The 22,762-nt window shown below is 42.6% G+C and overlaps 1 protein-coding gene across 1 annotated transcript in view; it reads left to right on the forward strand.

The window, feature by feature from the left end:
• LOC104162368 (leucine-, glutamate- and lysine-rich protein 1-like) overlaps positions 1–18,465 on the forward strand; it is a gene marked incomplete at its 5' end in the record, with an annotated part of 35,253 nt that extends 16,788 nt beyond the window's left edge. Inside the window, 7 exons of the mRNA XM_009701082.1 lie at positions 4,531–4,612; positions 6,535–6,612; positions 6,867–7,070; positions 8,867–8,960; positions 13,900–14,052; positions 15,048–15,347; positions 18,052–18,465. Of these exons, the coding sequence (XP_009699384.1) occupies positions 4,531–4,612; positions 6,535–6,612; positions 6,867–7,070; positions 8,867–8,960; positions 13,900–14,052; positions 15,048–15,347; positions 18,052–18,465 (1,325 nt within the window). The remainder of the gene's footprint in view (positions 1–4,530; positions 4,613–6,534; positions 6,613–6,866; positions 7,071–8,866; positions 8,961–13,899; positions 14,053–15,047; positions 15,348–18,051) is intronic.
• Positions 18,466–22,762: the final 4,297 nt, after the last annotated feature.

The raw sequence follows: 22,762 nt of genomic DNA on the forward strand, positions 1-22,762 counted from the left end.
AGCTTTAAAGTGAGTATCAGTATTGCAAAACGTGAATGCTTTTTGTTTTGCGTATTTTGCAATTTGTTTTCATTACTGGAGAATACGTTTACCATAAGCATTTGAATATATTTTTCTTTATTCAGCAAGTTTTCAGCATAAGTTTCCATTTGTATTACCACTCTCCTTATTCGTTTCCTCATGTTTACCATCGTTTTCAAATGTCATTGAAATCTGTATTATTTAGCCTCTGTGGGTGTGCGTCTGATCCCTCAGACTTTCTGCTAACCGGCTCCCGTTGGCTTTGGTGGGAAATCTCTCTAGAGAAGACTTGCAGAGACCAGCCGTATAATTGAACCCATCTACCTCCCTCATGAAAGACTCCTGTCCAATGCTCAGTCCTTACGAAAACTTCTCAAAACAAATTGAGTAAAAGAAGAAGCAGAGCTGAAGGAGACCACCCAAAGTACTAGAACCAAACAGGCATTATCCCGCTCCTTTTGCTTTATTCCAGAACTTGTGTCCATACTCCCACATCTAGGAAGAGGAAAAAATACCACAGTTATGAATAATTGCCAGAGATCTTCTATAATAACAATTTTTTTTAAAAATTGTCAAAAAGAGATGTTTGTGACAACCTTCTCTGTAGCAGCCATCCCCATAGGAAGGAGGCAAAGGGCTCTCCCTTTTGTGGTGTTGATCTCCAGTAATTTGGTCTTAATCTGTTTTAACAAAGCAGTCACATTGCAGTAGAACTTGCTGTTGTCGATGTTAGATTGTTCCCACATGTTCTGTCTAACATCTGCTTGGTGTGAGAAGCCAAAATTTCTCTTTTTTTCTGTAGGCATTCAGAGCCATTTACTTCATAAGGCAATGTCAGGATGAATGACAGGAAATTAAAGTTGAATTATTTAGCTTTGGAAAAGTGTACAGAACAATGCGTTACTAAAGAATGCCCAATTGAAGAAACTAAACAAAAGTAACTGCAGGTGGTCTAATCTGTCCGCTGTGTACATGGCCACAACTTCCCGTTCATAGAGAAGGTGAAGATGCCAGCTCGGAGCAGCAAATGTCGCCGCTTGGTCCGGTGTCCGTTGTGCAGGTTTTTGACGCTGATAACAGGACTTAGATAACCCAGTGACTGCATGGCTTCGGTTACAATGGGAGTTTGTCAGAGAAGGCTTTAAAACAGCTGAGAGGAAGTTTTGGCAAGAACGCTGTCACACAAACATGGGTTTTAAACAGTTGTAAGTTGTCAGTGATTTATCTCTATGGGTTCTGTTCAACAGCAAGCATGGATGCTCAGAGGCGCGTTCCCAGGGAACTGAGGGAAAACGTGGTTGGCTTTCCAGGCACAAAGCTGTAACAGTGAGAGGGTACTGAAAGATTATAAAGCACTGGTTCCCAGTGGTTTTGACGAGCAGTTAAGCCACCCTCACCATTTATTGTGGTCATGGACTACGCCCAAACTTTGGGCACTGTTGACAACAGCTCTGTGGAAGAGCTTCAGACCACCTTCCATCCGTTGGAGGAGCACAGTCAGACCAGAGCACTTGAGGAGCTGGTGTCACAGGAATGGCAGGGACAAAAAGGGGTAAATGCAGGCTACCAATTATTTAGTAAATATTATTCCAGGTGTAGTCAGCATCCAGTACATCAGAACAGGGGTGGAGTCATGAAGAGCTGGGAATGTCCCCCAATTTGGGTAGGAAAAGAGAAGGTACCAGTCTCCATTTCTTTTTTTTTTTTTTCCTCTGTAGTAGTCAAAGTCAGCAGTCTTCAGTCCTTTTTTTGCTGCTGAATGCTAGTCATTGGTTATACCCAGCTTAGAAGTGGCACTAGGAGGATTACTGCAAAACTGTAGAATCTGAAACAATATGATTTTTTTCAGGAAAATTCCTTTCTAATGCCTGCAAAACTGCTGACTGCTTAACTCATCGCACAAGAAAACAGATAGCGATTATGGGGAAGGATGGGATGGGGAGCGCCGACGAAAAAATATTAAACCAAATTTTAGCTGAATAGTTTGCAGCAAAGTTGTGTGTGCTATTAAATAGGATTACTGCCGCTGAGGACAGTGGTCAGGGAGGTGATGTTTGGAGGGATGTCTCCTTAGAGCTAAGCGTTGCCTCTTCACCTCAAGCCTCTCCTAGCTCAGCTGTTCCTGCGCTGTGTTTTATGGTGGGTACGTATTCTGTGGCGGCTGCTGCTGCTAGGACCGGTGTTTTCGATGGCATCTGTACAGTCTTCCTGAGAGGTCTTGGCTCTCCCCCAGCCGACTGCGTGCCCGTACGAGTGGAAGCGCAGAGGTCCTTGCTGTTCTCCGACCGGTCTCTGCACAGAACCTACTCTTTGCCTCTGGGGGAATGGGGCAGAGGCTGGCCCGCGGAGGTGATCGACGCCACTTGGAACGCGGTGCGAAGGAAGTTTAACTTAACTTTTGCCAGACCGTAGCTTGATTTATGTGTGAGGCTTAATTTCACTGTTACCAGACCTTTTCGCTTTCCATTTCTTTTCGATGCTGTCATGGGAGAAACAGCCCTCACCACAAAGCTAGAAGTATCCTCGTCCTATGTGATGAAGAGGGCCAGTCCCAATGGATTTCTGTTTTTTCTAAATGCCAGTGTATGATGCTCTCAGGTAGAACGGTATCTAATTGCTCCTTTTGATTCTTTAAGTTTCTGAAAGTCTGATGTAAATGGTAAGTATTCTCTACTAACTGAATATAGGTGGTTAATTAGTAGTAGTAGTAACAGTAAATAGGAGTGAATTGCTGTCTATACTTATGATGTCCTTCTCCTTTTAATATATGCAGTTTCCAGAATGTCAGCTGGGTGTGCGTGTGTTTGCAGTTCATCTTGTCTGGAAGTTTTGTGAACTACTTCCCTCTTGAAAAATTAAAATATGGCATGACAGTATTCTGTGAAAGACAATTTCTGAAATATACTGGAGCATTAAATTTACACTGATCGAGCTACATTTGTTTAGTTTTTGCATTAGTTCGTTCCCGTCTTCAAAGAGAAAAAAATTACCTGGTGAAGTTTCAGGGCAGATAACCTCCCCTTTATATATTTTATGAAATGGGAAAAAGAAATTCTGAGCTGTATGTAGTTTGACAGAAATCTAGAAGTTACCAATAACTCATAGAAATGCTGTGTACTTGGGCGTGCCTTGCTGAGTGCCTTGAGAGGGAGACCTCCCGCGTCTGTTGGACACCAAAAGGGCCTTTTGATAGGAATGCCAAGGAGATGGGCGGCAGTGATTCATCTGGAAATAGCCATCCTCATTTACCCCTCCAAACCACCTCAGATAACTCACTCGAATGACAGATGCCAGAAATTAGTGGAAAACCGATAACGTAAATAATGTAGATGTTTCTAAGAAGCCCAAATTTCTAGATGAGTTTTTACCTCCCGTATGATACGGTGCAAGGTGTTTTGCGAATATCTGTGGTGAATGATGTATGTATTAAAAGACAGCAAATATTCACTCCATTCAGACTTTGGGAACTTACTTCACATTAGTCAAATAGACATTGCAACAGAATATATATAGAAGTAACATTAAGCTGTGAAATCTATTTTTTTTGTAATTATAAGGGTTTTGTTTTGGTTGCAATACTGTTGTATCAGTTCCTTTAAACAAATATCTGACAGGTAGCATATACTTTACCCTATATAATTCTTTCCCTAATTTTTTTGTTGTTGTTGTAGACTGAGGTAATGAGCAGCTTTCCTTTTCCCTTTATTGAAAAGATGCGAATCTTTCACATAGTAGGATTTAGCAAGATAAGATGTGACGTGGGGGATCGCTGGCAGGAAATCCCACTTTTTCCAAGTGGGGTGGAAAAAAAAAAAAAGATAATTAAACTAATTGCACAGATGAAAAGAACTGGGATGTATACCGGAAAAAAGGCAATGACTGATTGAAACTGATAGGTGATGTGTTCTGAAAGATAACATTTAGCTGAGAGAGTCTAAGACAAAATATATAGTACCATTAAATCAGTGTCAATGTTTTATATGAAGTAGCATTAGCAGGTTATTTTCAGGTCCACCTTCCTGCATGCTTTTGCTCTCAGCATCATGTGCAAACTGTATGATTTAAAGCATTCCGTGTTGACATTTGGTTGAATTTGATGTTTCCTGGTAGGATAAAAAACCCCAAACAACCAAAGAACAGCTTCTTGCTCTAAAGCCAGTCTCTGCTTGTGAATGAGTTGAAACTGGAAGGCTGTTCTGAACCGAAGGGTACGGTGGTGCAGCGGCGTTCCAACCTTTTCAGTAAAAGTCATTTGTTATTCTTAAGAAAATATAAACAGCTGGCTTATACGGTCTGTAAGCAGTGGCAAATCATATGGCAAATCATAAACCTGTGCTTTTCACAGATGGCCATTTTGCGTGTTCAGAGGCAGTGCAGTGATGTACTGCTTTCCCTGTTTGAGGTGGCAGTGAGCAACCTCATCTCTCAGATGCAAATAAAACACAACATGTATAAAAGTGAATTATTTTAGCATAAATACAGAAATGAAACCCATGTTTTTGTTTTCAGATTTAACAAATCAAGTAGAGACAATTGGACTGAAGCTGCAGAAAGTAACAGCCGAGATGGACCACTACAAAAAGCTGTTAATGTAAGATTTCCATTTGCTTGATTGTTCAGGCACTGCGCGTAAAGCTGTGACAGATCACTTTTCTTTCAGAGCGCGCTGCTTGTCGTGATGATTTGAGAAGGTTATGACCAAGAGAGAAAATATTTTATCTTCATATTAAATAGTCTGTATTGCTAACCACCTGAGTGAGCATGCCTGTCTGTGGAAGCAGGGCTTTCTTCCTCCAGCGGGATTTAATGGTACAGCAAAGAGGAGGGCTAAATCAGCTCAATCTGACACTTCATTTACCACGCAAGTGTAGGATACGTTTTGTGAAATCCACGTAACTTCTGGACTAAAAATGTATGTGGAAAGTAGTATTTCACATTGTAGGTTTGGGATGGAGGGAAGGGTGCAATAAAACCGATCAGAAGTATTTATTAATTAGTATTTAATCAGTGACTACGACTTCTTTTTTTTTATTCACCCTCCCCTGCCCCCCGCAATGTAAATTTGCTGTGACTTGTCCCCACGCACCAGTATGCTCTTGCGGCTTGTAATTTTGCTGTGTTGTGCCTATGGTTTCAAGTAAGAGTATGTAAAACCGAAATTGATAGAGCAGAAATAGAATGTCATCACGTACTTGTCGGAGCTAACAGAAGCACGACGACTGAAAAGAGAGCAGTCGCGCGGAGTGAAGAACTGGGCTGGCTCCATCTCCAGCCCAGCCAAAGGAGCGGTGCCTGCCCAGCCCCGGGCACTGCTCTGCTCCATTTATCCGCTTTCAGACACCTCTGGGTTAAGGGGAGAGCAGAAAGGAGTCCTCTATCCAAACTTGAGGAAGGAAGAAAAAAGATGGCACTACTTCCTAAGTGGTGGTGCGTGCCGTTGCAGGCTCTTCTCCTGCGTTCCTGTTGCGATGGCCAAGGAAGGGCCCTGCCGCGGGGTTGCCACGTTCCCCGCGCCCCGAGGCTGCTCTCCGTTGCCTTACGTGGGAGCTGTACCGGGCACCCAAAATTGGGCCAGGCCACCTCCAGGGGTCCCGTCCAGACGTAGCGATGCTCACTGGGACCTGTGTCGTCACCTCTGCAAGCTGCGGGATCCGGGATCTGAATGCTTTCCTGTATTTAAAAATCCTCGTTGCTTGCATGTAGCCTGGAAAATCATTTGGAAACAGCAGCACTTTATAATTCACTACTGAAAATAAAAATGACTGTTTCAAATATTAAGCTCAAGAGTACTGAACTAGTACTGCCAGTCTCGAGACCAGCTATCATCGGTCTTTTTGTGTGTTTCCCTGAAATTTAAACAAGGATTCGTTCTTCTATGATGTGCACTTTCTGGTTTCAGTTCCTATATTCAGAAGATCTGATCCTAAGGAAGTTGCAAATATTTGGAATGCTTAGCAACAAAGTATTTCAATGATAATACAAGTATTGAGCATGAAAAAAAAAATTTCATGAACACAGTTAAATAAACAGTAAAGGGTTTCCAAATGTAATATTAAAGTTTCAATGTAATGCGGGTACAATTTAATAAAATAACATATTCTATATCTGTTTAAATGTAAATATGAAGCTTAACCATGGTTATTAATTGGTGAAATGATGACATAATGACAAGAAACCTGCAAAGTTTCCAGCCCTCTTACCTACTAAGTTGTTATTTGTTCAGTTTTATTCATATCTTACTTGAAACCTTCATGCGTGTTGCAAGATGTCACTTTCTTCTTTGCAACATTGAACTTGTGATCTTAGGTTAGGCTGAGATTACATTGGAAGTGTAACTTCCAATTACTTAAAAATGTTAGCTAGAACTGAAAGAGCTTTTTGGTGGTTGTCTGCCTTTTAACTGAAATAGAAAATGCAAGCTAGGTAATGCATCAATAAACGGTGTTCAGGTTACTGCATGAGTAAAGGCTGTCATTTCTTTGGACAATACACTTTTTTTTTTATGTTTCTTAGGGTGAAATCAGCAGAACTTGATGTCTGTCAAAATGAACTGAAAAAAATGAAATACGAAAATGGAATTTCTGAGTCAAGGTAAATGCTGAAATTATATTTCATAGCATAACATACATTTCTAAGCAGTGAGAACAACAGTGATTTTAATGCATTTTTTTATGCAATCATTTTTTCTATTTTGTTCAAGTCACCAGATTTTATTTTGTAAAGAATACATAGGTATTTGTCTAATATTTTATTTTTCAGGTACAAAATATTTGTCTATTTAGTTTCTGTCTGTAAATAAGAACGTAGTAACTACAGTGCTGATACTTTTTAAATTTCATCTGTAGACTTACGAAAGAGCTCAAGGAAAAGGACGAATCTCTTCTAATTTGCCAACAAGTATGCAAACATTTACAGGAAGAAGTGGCTGAGAAAGAAAGGAAAGAAGAAGATCTAAAAAGAAGAACTGGTCGATCAGAAAGTGAGCTGGAAGCACTGAAAGCCCTTCTCAGACAAACAGAGGAAGAAGTGGTGATGTTGAAACAAGAAAGGTAACGGGAGCCGAGTCAGCGTGGGTGGTCAGTCTCCCGTGGCTGTACGTTCAGCCCAGATTGTCTTTTTGGGGAATCTGTTAAAAATCAAACATTCCTCCTCTGCCAGATCCTCAGCCTCTCTCACGGTTACCGAAAGGACGGATAGATTCTGTAAAGCACGGGCGGTGGTCGTGCCGGTCGGGCTGCAGGAGGAGAGGTGGCAGACCGAGGAGAGTGGCTGTGGCACTGGGCAGACTGGGAGAGACCTGCGGGTCCCAGCTCTGTGCTCCGAAGTTGCTGCCCTGCCTGTGTGCTCAGGACAGTCCTGCCCTGCCACTGCCCCCTCTCTCGTCTCCTGCTTTGAGGGCAAAACTCTAAAAGCCTTGGCAGCCCTGAGCTCATACCCTGAAATTTTGGAAGTCATCGGGTGGGGTTTTTAAATGATTACAGTATAGGTAGAACTTGAATGAAAAAAAGAAAAAAATCCTATTAAAAAAAGGAGACAAGAAGCCATACTTTGCAGTCCAGGGCTTTAGCTCAAGCTTAAGCAAAACACCCATTCATCGCAGCTGTTATAGCTGCTATTTGTTATGTGAGCTTGTAGAGCAAGAGCCCTGGAGAGTTTAAATTCTTGTGACTTATGTTATTAGCAACTTGCAAACCGTAACAAGGCTATAAATATTACAAGGTACCAGGTTATTGGATATGGTGTAGTATTTGGTGAAGTGTATGGACAGCTTCCTGCCAGTCTAATCTTATTTTGAAGGTTCTCAGATGTCAATGAGGCTGCCGTTTTCCCTGTAATTACTTTTCAGATGTGGAAAATAAAGCACTGAGCTTCTAAGGATTGTCTTTCCTGGAAGTGCCTTGAGTTTAGACTTCTGCACTTACTAACCGAAATCCACACTTTTTAAAGTTGCTTTGAGTGTAATCTACATATCCAGTTTTATTCCTAACAACCACAGGCTTGTTTTAGTATTTAAGTGCCCTGCTAATAGATTTTCAGTTACTGATAAATTAGCTTGTCTTTTGTTGGCGAAATAGAAAGTACTGTCCCCTACTTAAGACGTGGCAGTATGTTACTTGTTTGATTTATGTAAAATGGAAAATGTATTCAGAAAAGTGGCTTTGGAGAAGATAAGCATTTTCTGAGAGTGATGTACACCAAGAGGCATTAAGCTATTTTCATATTTAAAGGGTTTGAATATTGCCTGTACTTAGTACCTGCATGAAAAGATACTACATGTTAATTTAAGAATATTTCCCTTCTGCTGAAAACCCTGATACGTGAGTTGTTCCAGTCGGTACATTGCTAATAATCTAAGTTAAAAGAATTTAAATTCTCCAGGGCTTTTGCTCTACAAGCCTCACATAACAAACAGTAACTCTAACGATAGAAAGCCCTCGGGGGTTTTAATTCAAAACCTATTACAATTTTTTTAATTAATGATAGTAATATTCAAGTTAATTAAATACAACAGTTTCTGTTTTGAATATTGTAACAGTTTTTCAGTGTTCTTGAGAAATACTAAAAATATTTGACATTTAAATATGTGTGTGTGGAAGAAAGATCAACTATGGCATGTTCTTTAAAACGTAAAATTCATAAAGCATGTGATGGCATTATGCAAATGCTAAGTAGTGATTACTGGTGTGGCTCCAGGCTCCAGGCAGGATTCCTGGGCTTATTGCACAGAATCCTAAACAAAGAGGAAAAGACGAGCCTTTGCCACAAAGGACTTAATTGCAAGAAAATGGCATACCACCAATCTGGGCAGAGCATGTATTTACATACGAGTTTTTGTGGTTTCTAGGGAGTTAATGCTGATTTCTCATCAGAACAGAACAGAGCAGCTGCAGGAAACATTAAGACAGAAGATGCGGAATGAAGATAACTGGAGGGAGAAGGTAATACTGGATGTGCAGTTGGCACCCTTTCGATTTCTTCTTTTTTTTTATCTTTCGGTTGTAGTCAGCTGTCACGACTGAGTACAGTAAGCCAGATACCTGTCTCCTCAAGTGCAAACATGTCAATTGTATTCTTTGTACAAGAGGTTTTAATGGGTGATCTCCTTACGTAGGTTGGAACTAAATGCACAAGGTATTTAGTGTTTACAGACTTGGCAGATGTTCTTCCCAGGTTTCAGGGTACTTGTGAAGTGCAGTCCCCTGAAAGCCCGGGTGTGAGGAGCAGGACGGAGCCCACTGGACCTCTGATCTTCCAAGCTCCGTGCTGTCCCCGTGTGCTCTGCAGGAGGGGCTGCAGCAGGAAAAACCCGCTCTCACGGACCGTTGTCCTACCCAAGCCCCGAGGAGGTGAACGTACAGAGCCTACCCTGTTCTGGGTGCAGCAGTCCGGGTTATGAGCTCTGAACCATGAATCTGCATGGGGAAGCACATCAGTGCCTGGGTTTGTTTCCTGACACATCTGGCAGAGAAGTATAGGAAAGCCTATATTTAATATTGAAGTAGTTTCCCAGTAAAAACGAGGCTGGGCATTGTTGACGAGATGGAGAGAACGCAGAGCCTTCCTGCTTGCAGGCTAGGTGAACGGAAACTGAAGATTGTGATTTGGGAAACAAATCTAGAAAATAAATAATAAGCAGATGAACAAAAATGTCCTCTCCTTAGAAGACAGGTATTTGCAAACCAAAGCAGAACTAAGCAAACAAGCTGCTGTAGCATAGCGATTCTGGAGCCATCGGGAGTTGTGGAATAGCAAACGGCAGCGGAGTCGTTAGCTGTGCATCTGACGAGGAAGGCGAGAGGTGTGTGGATACCCTGCCCGGTACTTAGGGCAGCTACGAATGCAGGATAGCTATTCCTGTCATCCCTGGGACGATTCTGTCACTCATGGCAGTAGGCAAGTGACAGTTTTATCCTTTCCAAGTCCTCTGGGAACATGAAATTTGTTGTTGTTTTGATATGAACCCATAGTTCTCGCTGCTCTCTGGGTGCACGGGGAGTGGGTGGAGGAGTGTGGTTAGTGTGGGGAATTGGGAAGGGAGATGTGGTAGCAGAAAGAAGGCGTGTGGCTCATCCGTTCATTTGAGCTGGGGGTCCTCACAGTAAAGAAAGAGCAAACGGAGTCGCACAGTGACAGTCCTGGAGCTAGAAGGGACCTCTGGGGTGGGAAAGGCTTCTGCTCTTGCTGCTGGTCCGTGCCATCACCGGTTCCTTTCGGGCAGTCGCATCTCTCCCAAATAGGCTCCTGCTAATGACTCTGCTGGGTTTTTTTTACTTGCATTCCCTTCAAATCGGAGCAGTATGAAAATAAAGACTTCAGTGAAATTTATTCTGAAAATACCTCTGTATTTCATTCAAAAAGACTTGACGCTCCTAGGACTTGGCTTCTCTGTGAAACAGCCCATCCTTTGTTATTTTATTCATCGACTCTTACGAAAGCCTGCAAAGCCCCTTTCATACGCCTTCCCACCGAGGCTCTTTCGGTAATTGCAGGGTGGTTCCTTTCATGGTGAGGAGGAAGGTGGGAGGGAGAATGATACACCTTCCATACATGCATGCCTCTTTATACATGCCCATTTTTCCTTTATTTAATGGAGTGAAGGAAAAAAAGAAATGAAGTAAAGGCTAGAGATGAGAAGGGTGGTTAAAATACAGCCAGGAGGACACCCTGAGTTCAGGGACTAACTGGCTTGGTTGGGGAACAGAGGGCGGGAACGAGGTTAGGTCTAGTCCTGGTCCATGGATTTAGGATGCAACATTACGAAAATAGCTCCGACAGAAAATATGGGCCACGCACCCGCCCTCAAAGCACCTCGCCGCGGCCGTGCCCGTCCTGTACGCGTTGCACAGGTCTGTTCCACAAGCACAAACTCCTCCTGTTAACGTCTGTTTTCTTGTTAGAAGGGTTTCCCACTGCTAGTCGCGTCTTTAATTGGTATTATTACATTCTACAAAGTCAGGTTAGAATTTGTTAGTCGTCTTTTAGTATTTACTTGGGTATGGGGTCTTCTGTGGAAAAATATTTTCAGCCGATTCAAAAAAATGTATGCATCTGCCCAGTGTGTGTGCTAATTGGATCGGTTTCTTAGCTAATGGCACGGCTGGGTGGGCTGTGGCCATGCTGCCGCACCCCCTTTATACGGGGCTTTGAGCAGCGTGGCCGGGTACCAGCGATGGGGGGAATCGGGACCTTTGGCTCTGCCCTGGGGCACAGATCGCTTGTTCTTGGCGTGTGGGGTCAGGCCGTGACGGGCTGAGCGGGGGGCTCTGACGGGGACTGGGGAGCCCAGCTGCCGCGCTCTGCCGGGGGGGTTGGAAAGCTGTTTCCCATAAACAACTGTCAGCATGTAAACTTGGTTTGAATCTGCAAATTTTTGACATGAGCACAAAAAAACCCCAAACTGAATATAAGAAATTAAATTTAAAAAAAAAAAAAATCTGTGAAGGAAAAATTGAAAATAGTGTTGAACAATGACTCTTGGCTTTTCTCATTTAAGCTGTACATAATTGGTGACCAAAACTGCTGTCTTTTTCTTTTGTGGTTCAGTACGTGAGAAGTGTCTGAAAGCTTTATTTAGTCTCAGGAAAATTTTCGGACTACTAGCAATTAAGATCAGTTACATTTCTTTTAAAACTTCTTAACCTCTCTGTCGCGGGGTATAATTTTAGAATGAGGTCAGACTGTCTGCATAATCACAATGTATTGTTCAGCCTGACATTAAAGCAAGATAAAGCCTGCCACTAGTAAGAGAGAGCAATTACAGCTTTGGTGTCACAGCCATTAAAATGCAGTGAGTGGCAAGGGCTCTCAAAATGTTCTCATCGGACAAAAAAATCAGAAATGTGACAAAGTGACAAAGTTATCTTTTTCTTGGGTCAGTGTGCCATTGCATAAGTATAAAGTGTTCTAGTTTTCTATTTAAAATACAGATGAACCTTCAATTGTTTTAATGGAACAACAACAAAAAAATCTCTTTTACAGAAGATTTTAAGATTGATAGTAAACATTTGTTTTATGCATTTTTTTAATGTTAATTAACGAGGGGCATGTAAGTGGTTTTAAAGCAGTTAGTAGCCGTTATGCTTTCTTTGAAGATCAGCTGCCGTTTTATTTCCTGTTCTGGTTATCAGCTTTATTAGGTTCTAGTGTTAAATGTGAAAAATGCTTGTATAATCTTCAAAATGAGCTCCGTTTTTTATACTGCCTTTATTTTTTTAGTCTTTGTAATCAAGTAGCTGCCAACATGTGGTCTGCTTCTATAGTAATATGTAGAGTTAATAAATTTGTTTTTCTACAGTTAGAATCCTAACTCCCATATCCAATAATGTAGAAGATATATCTATAATAATAATAATGACAATAATAATGGTCTACTTTGAGGATCTTACAAATATACCAGTTTTCAGCTAAACTTTTGTGGGAGATTTGTGCCTATTCCATGCCCAGAATTGGGTATATTTTGATTTAAAAAATAATGAAAATATTTCCAGTTTATCTTTTCCCCAAAGAGAGTTTGGGGGATTTGTTATACTTTTGCTCATAATTAGTGTGTGAAATTAGATAATTAAGCTCATTCTGGGCTTTTCTGCTTTTAATAATTTTAAGTAATTAGGCTTGTGCATGTTTAATGTGCCTTTCATATTCTTTCAGCGTGCTACAATTAAGTCCATTAGAATTCAGCCTGCGGAAATACAATATTAGCATATTGGTTTAGGAAAAATGTTTTTCAAAACACAGCCTTCAGTATTTGCTCCAGAGTCTGGGCTTTTATTTTCAGGAAATTATGACTGAATTTTTAAATTTGAATTTATAATAGGAAATATGTGCGCTGCCTTAAGGACTGGGATGTTTTACCCAGAATTTGCAGCGCGCTCAGTTGCGTTTCTCCGCTGGTTTTGTCCATGCATAGCGTCGGTGCAGGGCTCTCTGGACCCTAAAACGGGCTGGAGCTGCTCCTCACTGTCCTTGAGCCGTGGGGCCTCGCTGCTCCCCGGGACCCCAACTTGGCGATGGGACCAGCACGGCGACCGCGTGCCGTCGGCACCGGGCGGTGCTTGCGGAGGCAGGCGTCCTGCTCGTGCCTTGCTGAGAGGTTCTGTGGAGATTCCCGTATATGCTCCTTCCCCGGGATTGCTGGTGTTCACAACAGATGTAGGAGAAGGAAGGCATGTGATAAAATAGATATGCGGTGCTAACGTGCGCTGCGCTTCTAAATTGCGAGACACCACGGATGGAGTTACGTGTCATCCGAGTGTGGTCCCTGGGAGCAGGCAAACCTTTTGTATCATAAATTTCTATTCCCTGACAAGGCTGAGTGGCAGAGCATGAATAAAAAATGATTTTTATAAGAAAGAGTTAACATCTTTATATTTTAATATTGAGCTTACGACCTATTTTTAGCACAGTAGATGTTGTTTACTGTGAAATGTGTCATTTTCCTGCATTTGAAAATAATAACGAGCTGAGCGTTACCTCCAGAGCAAATGCTTCCAGCAAAGTAATCATCTATTTTAAGAACCAGCTAAGTATTTTGTAATTTAGTGTTTTCATAGTGATTTAGCATGAAGTTCAGCTGCTTAAATTTAGGCATCTTGCACCACTTGAGACACCGTGGGGCTTGTGAGGCGTCTTTGGGGGCTGCCAGCCGTGCCTCAGCCCTGATGCTCTGCGGAGCGGGAGCCGACCGTGCCACCGCGAGCCCGCGGGAAGCGGGACCTTGCCATCGCCAGGCTTCGACGGTTGCAATCAGTTGGATGTGTTTGTTCGGCACCCAAAGTCTCATCATCCCAAATTTCACATCACTTCACTTAAGGCAGTGTGGAATGTGAAAAATATTTTAAGATGAGTTGCTACACATTGTTAAATACGCTTGTTCCTTAGATGGAAATTGGTCTGGCTAAAGGTGAAGCACGACACAAAGAAGCAATTCTTAAAGTCAAGGAAGAAGCGAGAGTGGAACTAGACATTGAGAGACAAAAACAGCAAGAACTAATCACAAAATATCAGAGAGATCATGAAGAGCTTCAGAAGAAGGTGTGTAACACTCAAGAGAGTTTTGTGGCAGTAGATAATGTAAACTATTGAAAAATGGTATGTGAAGGAATAAAACCTTTTTTATGTGTAGTCCTGTATCTAGATGATCCAGTGTTTTTTCCCAGTCTTAGTATGTGGCATATGTATGGGGTTTTTTTTTAAATGGAACAGGCTAGAAAGTAACTATTCTAGATAAAGTTAAATGGTGTGGAAGTTCTTTCTTCTCTTGCATTTTCTCTACCCAGAGTTCATCCATGGCCCTAGACTGTAGTTGTTAATTATTTTTTAAACTGACGTCATCATTTTTTAAAAGCTTTGGACTATTTCAGAATATAACAAGTTGCCACAAAACCATCCACACTGTTTTTTCTCCATCGCAAATTAATTCAGCACCAATGGGGTAAAGTCCAGTGGGCAGTTAACTGCTGTGTTGGTGGTTGCATCCCATACGGTTGGCTGTTCCCAGCTACTCAGACCTACAGGTTTTGAAGTTCTATATAGAAATTGAAAATTGTACCTATAACCTTAGTTTTCAAAAGTTTTGACACATTTCTTGAGAATTCTGGAAAAATCAAAGAATTTTGATGAAATTATATCATTATTTTAAATTCGTTACATTACATAGTGTTTTAAAGAGCTGAAAATAACAGTTTGACTTAGTTCACAAATATTTGACTATGATTTTAAAACCCTGAAGAAATACTGGCTTGCAGTAAAGAAGTTAAGTTTTCCCATTTTTACCTCTATTTCTCTGGTTGATCTTGGATATGCTAATTAGTCTCTCTGTTCTGAGTGAGTTTTGATTAATTTATAGCTCTCTGATATCCTTTAAGGGTCTTATGTAAATTCAAAGCTTTTTTTTTTTTCTCTGAGAACATGTATGTTTGAATTTGCATTTTTTTCCTGAAGTCAACATTTGTCTGATACTTAATTCTACATATCTACAGTTATCCAATGAATGTAAACTAATGCAATTTTTGTCTAATCTATTGCAGATACCGGGTTTAATATCCAGTGCCACCAATAGCTTAAGGATGGAGACAGAAATTCTTGAAAAGAAGCTACAGGATGCCCAGATCAAACTTGCAGAGAAAGATGAAGATAAGGATAAAGAAATTCAGAACCTTAAAAGACTAATTACTGAACTTGAATTTCAGCTGACGATGGAAAAGAACAATAATGAATCAGTTGTGGATAATATGAGGAAAGAGATTAAACACAAGTCAGATGAACTGGAAAAATTAACCCAGGAGAGAACACAGCTGATTCACAATTTGAGTCAAGTTCAAGAGGAGGTAGGAACATGACCAAGGAAATGCCTTGCTATTTTTACTTGGAGACATGTGATTTCTAAAATCATTCAAAGCATCTATATTTCAGACCCTGTTATGTACTGGTTTAAAAACCATCGAAATTAAAAGATGTATAAAACAAGTCCATCGTAATTTCATAAATACAATATATCACAAAATATGTGAAATTCTTAATTCAGCAAGCACTTAAACCAGTGTTTTATTTTTTAAAAATTGTATTTTTCAGGTCCTGCAGGACATTTATTTCTTAGTCTCTAGCCTTACATCATGCCACATAAACATGCGTAAATAATAAAGCATTCTTCATGGTTTTTAAAGTAGAAGACGTGGACATTTCTCATTCTTGGAAGCAGACAGCAGCCTTCCTCCCAGTAATCTTATTTATTTCGGAAATCATTTGTAAGAAAAAACTTCATACTATTGGTAGGAATGAGAGCGGACACAGTCCTGTTCTGAATGGCTTCTGATTAAAAGATTACGTCTTTTAATGTGGGAGTATGTATGTGCATCCTGCCGTGCTCATGGGGATGTATCCCACCTCCCACCAGCAGAAAAGCCACTTCCTATAACACAGGAATGCATAAAAATTAATCAAATGTGAAGATAAATTTGACTGATATTCTTACCACAAGCATTTGCTGAATGTTTGGAATATAATGGGAAGGGATGAGAGAGCTGTACTGCTCTATGAGAAATGTGAAAACAGTGAAGTCAGGGACTGTAGATAAGATTAGACTGGAATGTCCAAAGTAATTAAGTGGCAGAAAAACATTGGTAAACAGTGAAAATAAGACTCTTCAAAATGAATTAGGGCTTGAGTTGATATTTATTTCTTCCTTGAAAAAGGTTCACAAGCACTGTGTTAGTGAAATTAGAATGACGTTGGCGTCGTTCTGTCCTGTACCTATGGAAAAGGCTCTTGGAACGACACGCACTCTTCAAGTATTGGTCAGGAACTTCAGCAGAGTAAGGAACACGTTGTTATCCTCCGTTGTGAGATTCCACCAGCTCTGCTTATGTTCTTAGTTTTCCCCACTCTGAAGCGGAGTTCCTCCTCTAACGTAATTATATTAGGAAATGAGGAGATAAGAGTGGTTGAAAATTGAAACTGGTTTTAAGATAAACTTTGCACCAGGATACTTTCTCAGATTTGCAGGTAACACTTCCCAAATAATTTCATGGACTATCAGTGACCATCTGAGTGGCAGGGAAAGTAAAATCTAACCTTCTTTCATTAAGTTGTCTGCAGAGTTACGTATTCAGAGAATAAGTTATTTTGGGTATTTCAATCTCTTCCAGTCCTACCTCTGCATGTAGTTATGTTCCTTCTCCAACAGCTCCTTCACTTGCAGTTGGCACAGAGGTTAGACAGCCTGAGCAGAACTTCTGTGTTTCCACGCTACATCCACCCCAGATGCTTTGACCAAAGTAAAATTTTAAAATCTAAAAAAAAAAAAAAAATCGTCAACAAAGGACTTTTCATTTCTCCATCATTTTTGAAGTTTTGGTGGGAACACACATGCAAAAAGGTAATAGTTTTAGTAACCTCTTCTTGGCTAAACAGAGCTTACCGCCTTCCACTTCAGTGGGAACAGACTTCTGTGCTCTGACTCTACTGGCACCAGTATTTGCTCTTCAGAACCTCAAAAAGTGCTATTGAGATTATCTTTCTTACACATTTTCTTCCCTGTATACACCCACTGTCATAATCACGTCGAGAATTTGAAGTGCAAATGTTTGTCCTCACTCCAAGGTGATACGTGACCTGACCCAGCATACAGCCCGTACTCTTAGTGCTAGAGGGTTACGTAGAAAAGTTTGTGTCCAGGCAGTGAGGTTGTGCGTGAGCGAGAGTGTTCTCTGTTTGAGTCGATCATCACTCTCTGTGGTGGAGACTGCCTTGGTGGTTGCGTCCCTTCCGTTCTCCTGGACCTCCTGGTGTCAGCGGCAGTTGCTTGCTCAGAAGAACAAAAAAGTGGGTGTTTTCTGCTTATGCTAGTACTTCCGCTAGTTCTGACTTTTATGACTCAGTTCAGTGATGTTGTCTCTTGTGTTTTACTTACTTTTTGTTTCAGCTGGAAACCAGGAAAATTAGCATCACAAACAAGTTACACATAACACACCAACCTGGGGACTTCTGTAACACTGAAAGAGTTTCAGTTGTCTGCTGGAGGCCCACTACCAGTCACTTACTGTTTAGCTATCAGGAATCACGGTGCGAAGTTTGTGGAAAGCACTAGACTGATAGTCATTTATCCTGATTATTTGGGAAATGATAAAGAACGCTGTCACCAAAAATCAGTGCACAACTATTTAAACTACAGAGGAGGATAACTTCTTGAACATCTTATCATAGTGAAGTGGCGCGGTACTGCTCAATCTCCATCTGTTGCTTTTCCCTTTCCAAGAGCAGCATTCCCAGTTTCCCCCTAGTTGGAGAATGGGCAGGAGATCAGAAGTAACTCCTGATAACTTACCTCATATTTTCCACTGTCTCCTGGGGGGACGAAGGGTGTGTAAATGCTGATGCGTGTCCTTTGAGTGACTTTCAGAGAAACCAAAACGTGGGGGAGTATTGAAGGATTTGCGTGCGTCGGTACCCTCCAGCCACCCCTGCCGTAAGGTGAAAAGGCACAGGTTTTGACTGGTGGCATTTTGTAAAGCCAGTGTTTGTTTCTGTTTGCAGAACACCCTTCTCCAGGAAACGGTGCGCAGAGAGTGTGAGGAACGCTATGAGCTGACTGCAGCTTTGACTCAAGCCAGGGAACAAGTACTGGAACTAAAAAAGCTCAGTGGAAACTTCCCGTTATCGCCGTGTTCCCTGACTCAGGGCAGCCTAACCTCCTCTGCCGCCCTGCTCGCTGATTACGGACAGAAAAGCCGCACAAGCCCCGGCCCTGGGAAGGAAATCAATCTCTCCAGACAGTTTGGTATTTCACGAGCTGCTAAAGCACCCACCTCCGGTAAGCGTAACGGCAGCGGCGGCGTGGGCTTGCCGGCTCTGACCCCACCGCACCCTCCAAGAGGAAGGGCGGCTTCGCTGAATGAGCCCAGGAGCAGGATTGCGGCCGTTATAAGAAGACAACTGAGTCAGCTCTGACAGCGACATACGCATGCATGGCGCATGGGAAACCATTCCAGTCCATCAAATGACCATTCACTTGCAGACTCCTGGGGTCAAATCTTAGCCAATGCAATTCATGCTTTTCTACAACTTAAGTTAAAGTTTTATATATTTTTGATGCAATAATGTTTCTTTGTCTGTTGCATATCAATGTAATTAAATGCTATCTTCGTTTCAAGGTGAGAAAAGTAAAAAAGAAAAAATACTCTTCAAGAGGAGCACATCTTCGATAGGCGTAATTAAAATAACAGCCAATTTCAAATCCTGTTTTCCCTAACCATTTTGTTGGAATTTTCCTATTTTGTGTGTTCTCCCATGTAATTTAATTGCTCGCTTCTGGTGTAAAGATGCGATTTGTTCGGTTAGAATCAGGTTTTTGCCATTATTTAATTGAGTAGTGTTATATCTGCAAATAATTGTGCTTAGGTCAGTGAGACTCGCTAGTTGTGGAATATGTATCACTCAGCATGAAAATGTGGCAAGTCCACGCGCTCGGGAGGCTAGCCATTGGCAGGGACACGGCTTCCTCTGTCTGCAGGTCCTCAAGCTGTGCTCATTAACGAGCAGTTGGAGACTTAATACATTTTGTCCAAAAGATGGTTGCCTCTTGAATTTCATCAGAAAAAGTGTCTTTATGTTAAGCATAATTTTTAGCCTCAAAGTAGACACGCTGGAGTTCCCTGTAAAATTGTTACACAGGAGGATCAGTATTCTTATTTTATACCTTGATACATGGACCTGTGGTTTGGTTTGGAGCAGAAGAAGCCCAGACCAGTCTCCGTCATCTTTGTTGGTGTGCAGACGCTGCAGAAGGAGCTGCTCTTCGAACAAGGCAGCTCTGTTGTTGGGGCAGTTTGTCTATGTGAGCACCGGGTGGGCAACAGGGACATGGTCTGAGATTTTACGTCCTGTGTGTTTTGGTCAGATAAGCCCAAACAGGGCCAGTCTGGTGATGGTAACAGGTTCTGGTGATATTAACGGGTTCTGGTGTCAGCCTGGCGGTCATCAGGCAAGGAGCGGTGATGAAGCAGGTCCAGCTCAGCCTGGCAAGTCCCTTGGGCAGAGGTAGACCCGGCTCAGGCGAGGGCTGGGGCTGAGCTCCCGGGCTGGCGGCAGCGGCACAGGGATGGGAACCCCGGGCACAGAGGCCATTCAGAGCTGCTGGTGCCTCCAGTGTCACCCTCTGGAAAGACCACCGTTCATCTTCTGAGAGCATCAGCTCTGGCTTGGACAGAAGCTTGGTGGAGGTAAGTTAGAGGGGAGCACTGTGGAGGCTCTCGGAGCGGGCGTATGAACAGCTGGATGACTGAAATTGCCTGCTCCTGTTTCACTTTTGGGACTGGGCTTGCTCTTCACTGGGAGTCACTGAGTTGGTTCGTCACAAGACATTTTACTTGTAAACCCAAATACGCTTATAATTGCACCGTGAACTCAACCTTCTCGTTATTTCTGAGTAATGAGAGAGTCCTCTATGTGACAAAATGAGAGCAGTAGGCTGTGTCTTCAATGCTGGGAAAAATTAGAAAAGCTTGTTGAATCCAATGGTGTGACGGGGAATACATTTTATTCAATAAAATCAGTGGAAGAAACGACCATTTTAAATTTAGCCTCTGGAGCTAGATTTGAAAACACACCTTGTCTTAGTCGACTTCTGTTCCCACTGAAACCATTAGTAACCCTCGCCTGATTTCAGTGGTAGCAGAGTTTATCCGAAGGCTCAAAATTCACAAATTCCAAAAGCAACAAAAAAATCAGTATGATAAGAGTGACTCTGGTAGCTGCTGCTGCAGAGCGACGGCGTAGGTACTCGGCAGCCGCCTGGCAGATTGGACGGACCTGACCTGACGCTCTTTTATGCACTGACCTCAAAGCAACTGTGAACAAAAAATCAGCTGACGGGGGTTGTTAGAATCAGAATATATCGCAAATACTGTCCCCAGGAGAGTATCGACTCACGTCGGTGGAGGTCTGGGTCTGGCACTTCACCTTGTCCAGTTTACACAAAGAGGATTATGCCCGATACCAATTGACTAATTAATGTCTCAAGCACAACCCAGATACCTGGGAAACCGTGGGAACTGTCTACGGGACTGGCTGGCCTTGCTCAGGGGTTTGTGATTTGCTTAAGGAGGTTGAAAATTGGAAATGTCAAAGATGTGAAAGCAGTTCCACTGAAACGCAAGCCTCGGGAAATTAATTTTTTAGCAATTCCACAAATGCAGAAGGAGGGGATGGGAAGCACTCCCCAAAGCCTATTTGGGGGATGGCCGGGTGGTTCCCGTCTCTGGTCGGTGGTGGTGCTGATTTTTTGTTTAGAAAAGATCCTGCCTTCTCCAAGCTTGAAAGTTGTTATTCCGCTGCCCACCCACAGTCTTTCTGTGCTGAACTAATAGACTTTTGTTGAGGCAGTTCTTAAAATTACCAGCTCCAGAGCTCTCTTATGTAGATTTTTCACAAAAATTTTTAGATGATCTTCAGTTGTATTTTACAGTCTTATGAGAATTTTTAAATAACGTAAATCCAGTAAATGCTATACATAACTTTACGCCCTTGTATAACTATGGAACAGGCATCACGGTGAACCCTGCGGTAGCTGATGTCGTAATCTGGAGTTTAATACCGGAATGCTTATATCGAAGAAAAGGTGGGACGTGTACCTGCGGACCGTTCTGCTGGCTGGAGATCGCCACCGGTGCTGAAAGCAAAGCCGGAGCACGGAGGTGGAAAGCAACCTCTCCCGCTCCAGTTCGTCCCTTCTGCAATGGAGGGTCCCCAGTTCCGTGCTGTGACGGCCGTCCCTCCCGTGTGCTGCTGGGGCCGTGCAAACAGGTCAGATGTTTTACATCTGGGCTCTTGTCCGCCGCTTTGGTGTTTGTGTCCTGTAGCTGCAGCAGTAGTACAGAATGGCTGTGTGGTCGTAAATCAGAAAGAGAGGAGTAGCACGTAAAATGATGAGAGCAGTCACAGAAATAACGTTTCTAGCGTGAGGGAGTGTATAAATCATGGATCCAAACCAAGTCAAGAACAAATATTTCCCTCGTTTCCCCTCCCTCACAGAAACGCAGAACTCCTGCTGCTAAGCAATAAGCAAAATATATAAATGTCAGGAAACATTTTTAACAACTTTAAAAAACACCTAAATTAATTTCCTATAGTCAAGGAAAGTTTGCAGAGTATTTCTCGTAATGGGATGAAACGCACCAGCAGAAAGTACCACGGAGAATGTAGACACCTAATTATATCACCACATTTTCAGGAAATAAAACTTCCTGGAGGCCATACATCTTGTCGAAGCGGTGTCATTTGTGGATGGGTTTTTCGTATGCTGGACCTTGCACTCTGCGACTCATGGCACAAGGGAATACTAAAAAAACCTCCAAGCTTGAAACAAATCTGCCTCTGTGGGATCCTGACCCGCTGGCTGTAGGCAGTAAGCCATCCGTTCGCTTCTCAAGGTTACAAGAAAACATCCCATGGCAACGGGTTGTCTCGTTCTTGCCTGATGCAAAGGCTTCTGTTTCCTCCTTGACAGAGCTGATATTGTTGCCTGGTGGAGAATAGTAGTTCGTACAGTCCTAAATCTTTCCATAAAGTATTAATCCCACTAGCAGGCTGCCAGATTGCATCCAATGCGCTAACACACTGTGTTACTACCAAATTTATCCGTTTATTTTTATCCAGTAGTCTTCCAGAGAAATCTCAAATCTTTAGTGTCTTACTATTAACGGGAGAGAGTCTACGCGCGGTGGCTGAGCACGGCATTAGTGGGAGGAGGCAGAAGCGCGTGGGTGCAAGCGGCGAGGGGACTGCCGTCACGCTCGTGGGTTTGTGGATGGGAAGAGGAGACCGTGGCGAGGTCGGTGCCCTGCCAGGCCCTGGCAAGGCTGAGCTGGGCGTTGTGGAGCCGGCCCTGCCCGGTGCTTGCCCTCTCCAGCCTGCCCACCAGGTCAAGCCCAGTTCCTCTGGGCACGAAAGTATGAGTCAGTAATGTTGGTCTGATGCTTTAGAGAAGGCTTCATGTGAGCATCAGACACCATTTGTGGTTTGGCCAACTGTCTCTTTTTGAGTGCAAGACCATCATTATTCATGGGGAAAGCGCATATGTCTGTGTGGGATGGGAGGGGAGGTACAGGGCACTATCCAGAGCCAAGGTGGGTCAGGGCGAGTGGAGCCATCACAGCGTGTCTGGCATACAAAGCAACGGCAGAGTCCTTTTGGGATGCCTCAAACTTCTGCATGTGCTTCCCTCACTACAAGAAGGACATTAAGCTGC

This window comes from Cariama cristata, unplaced genomic scaffold (genome assembly GCF_000690535.1).
Source record: "Cariama cristata isolate BGI_N322 unplaced genomic scaffold, ASM69053v1 scaffold3515, whole genome shotgun sequence".
Classification (NCBI taxonomy): Eukaryota; Metazoa; Chordata; class Aves; order Cariamiformes; family Cariamidae; genus Cariama; species Cariama cristata.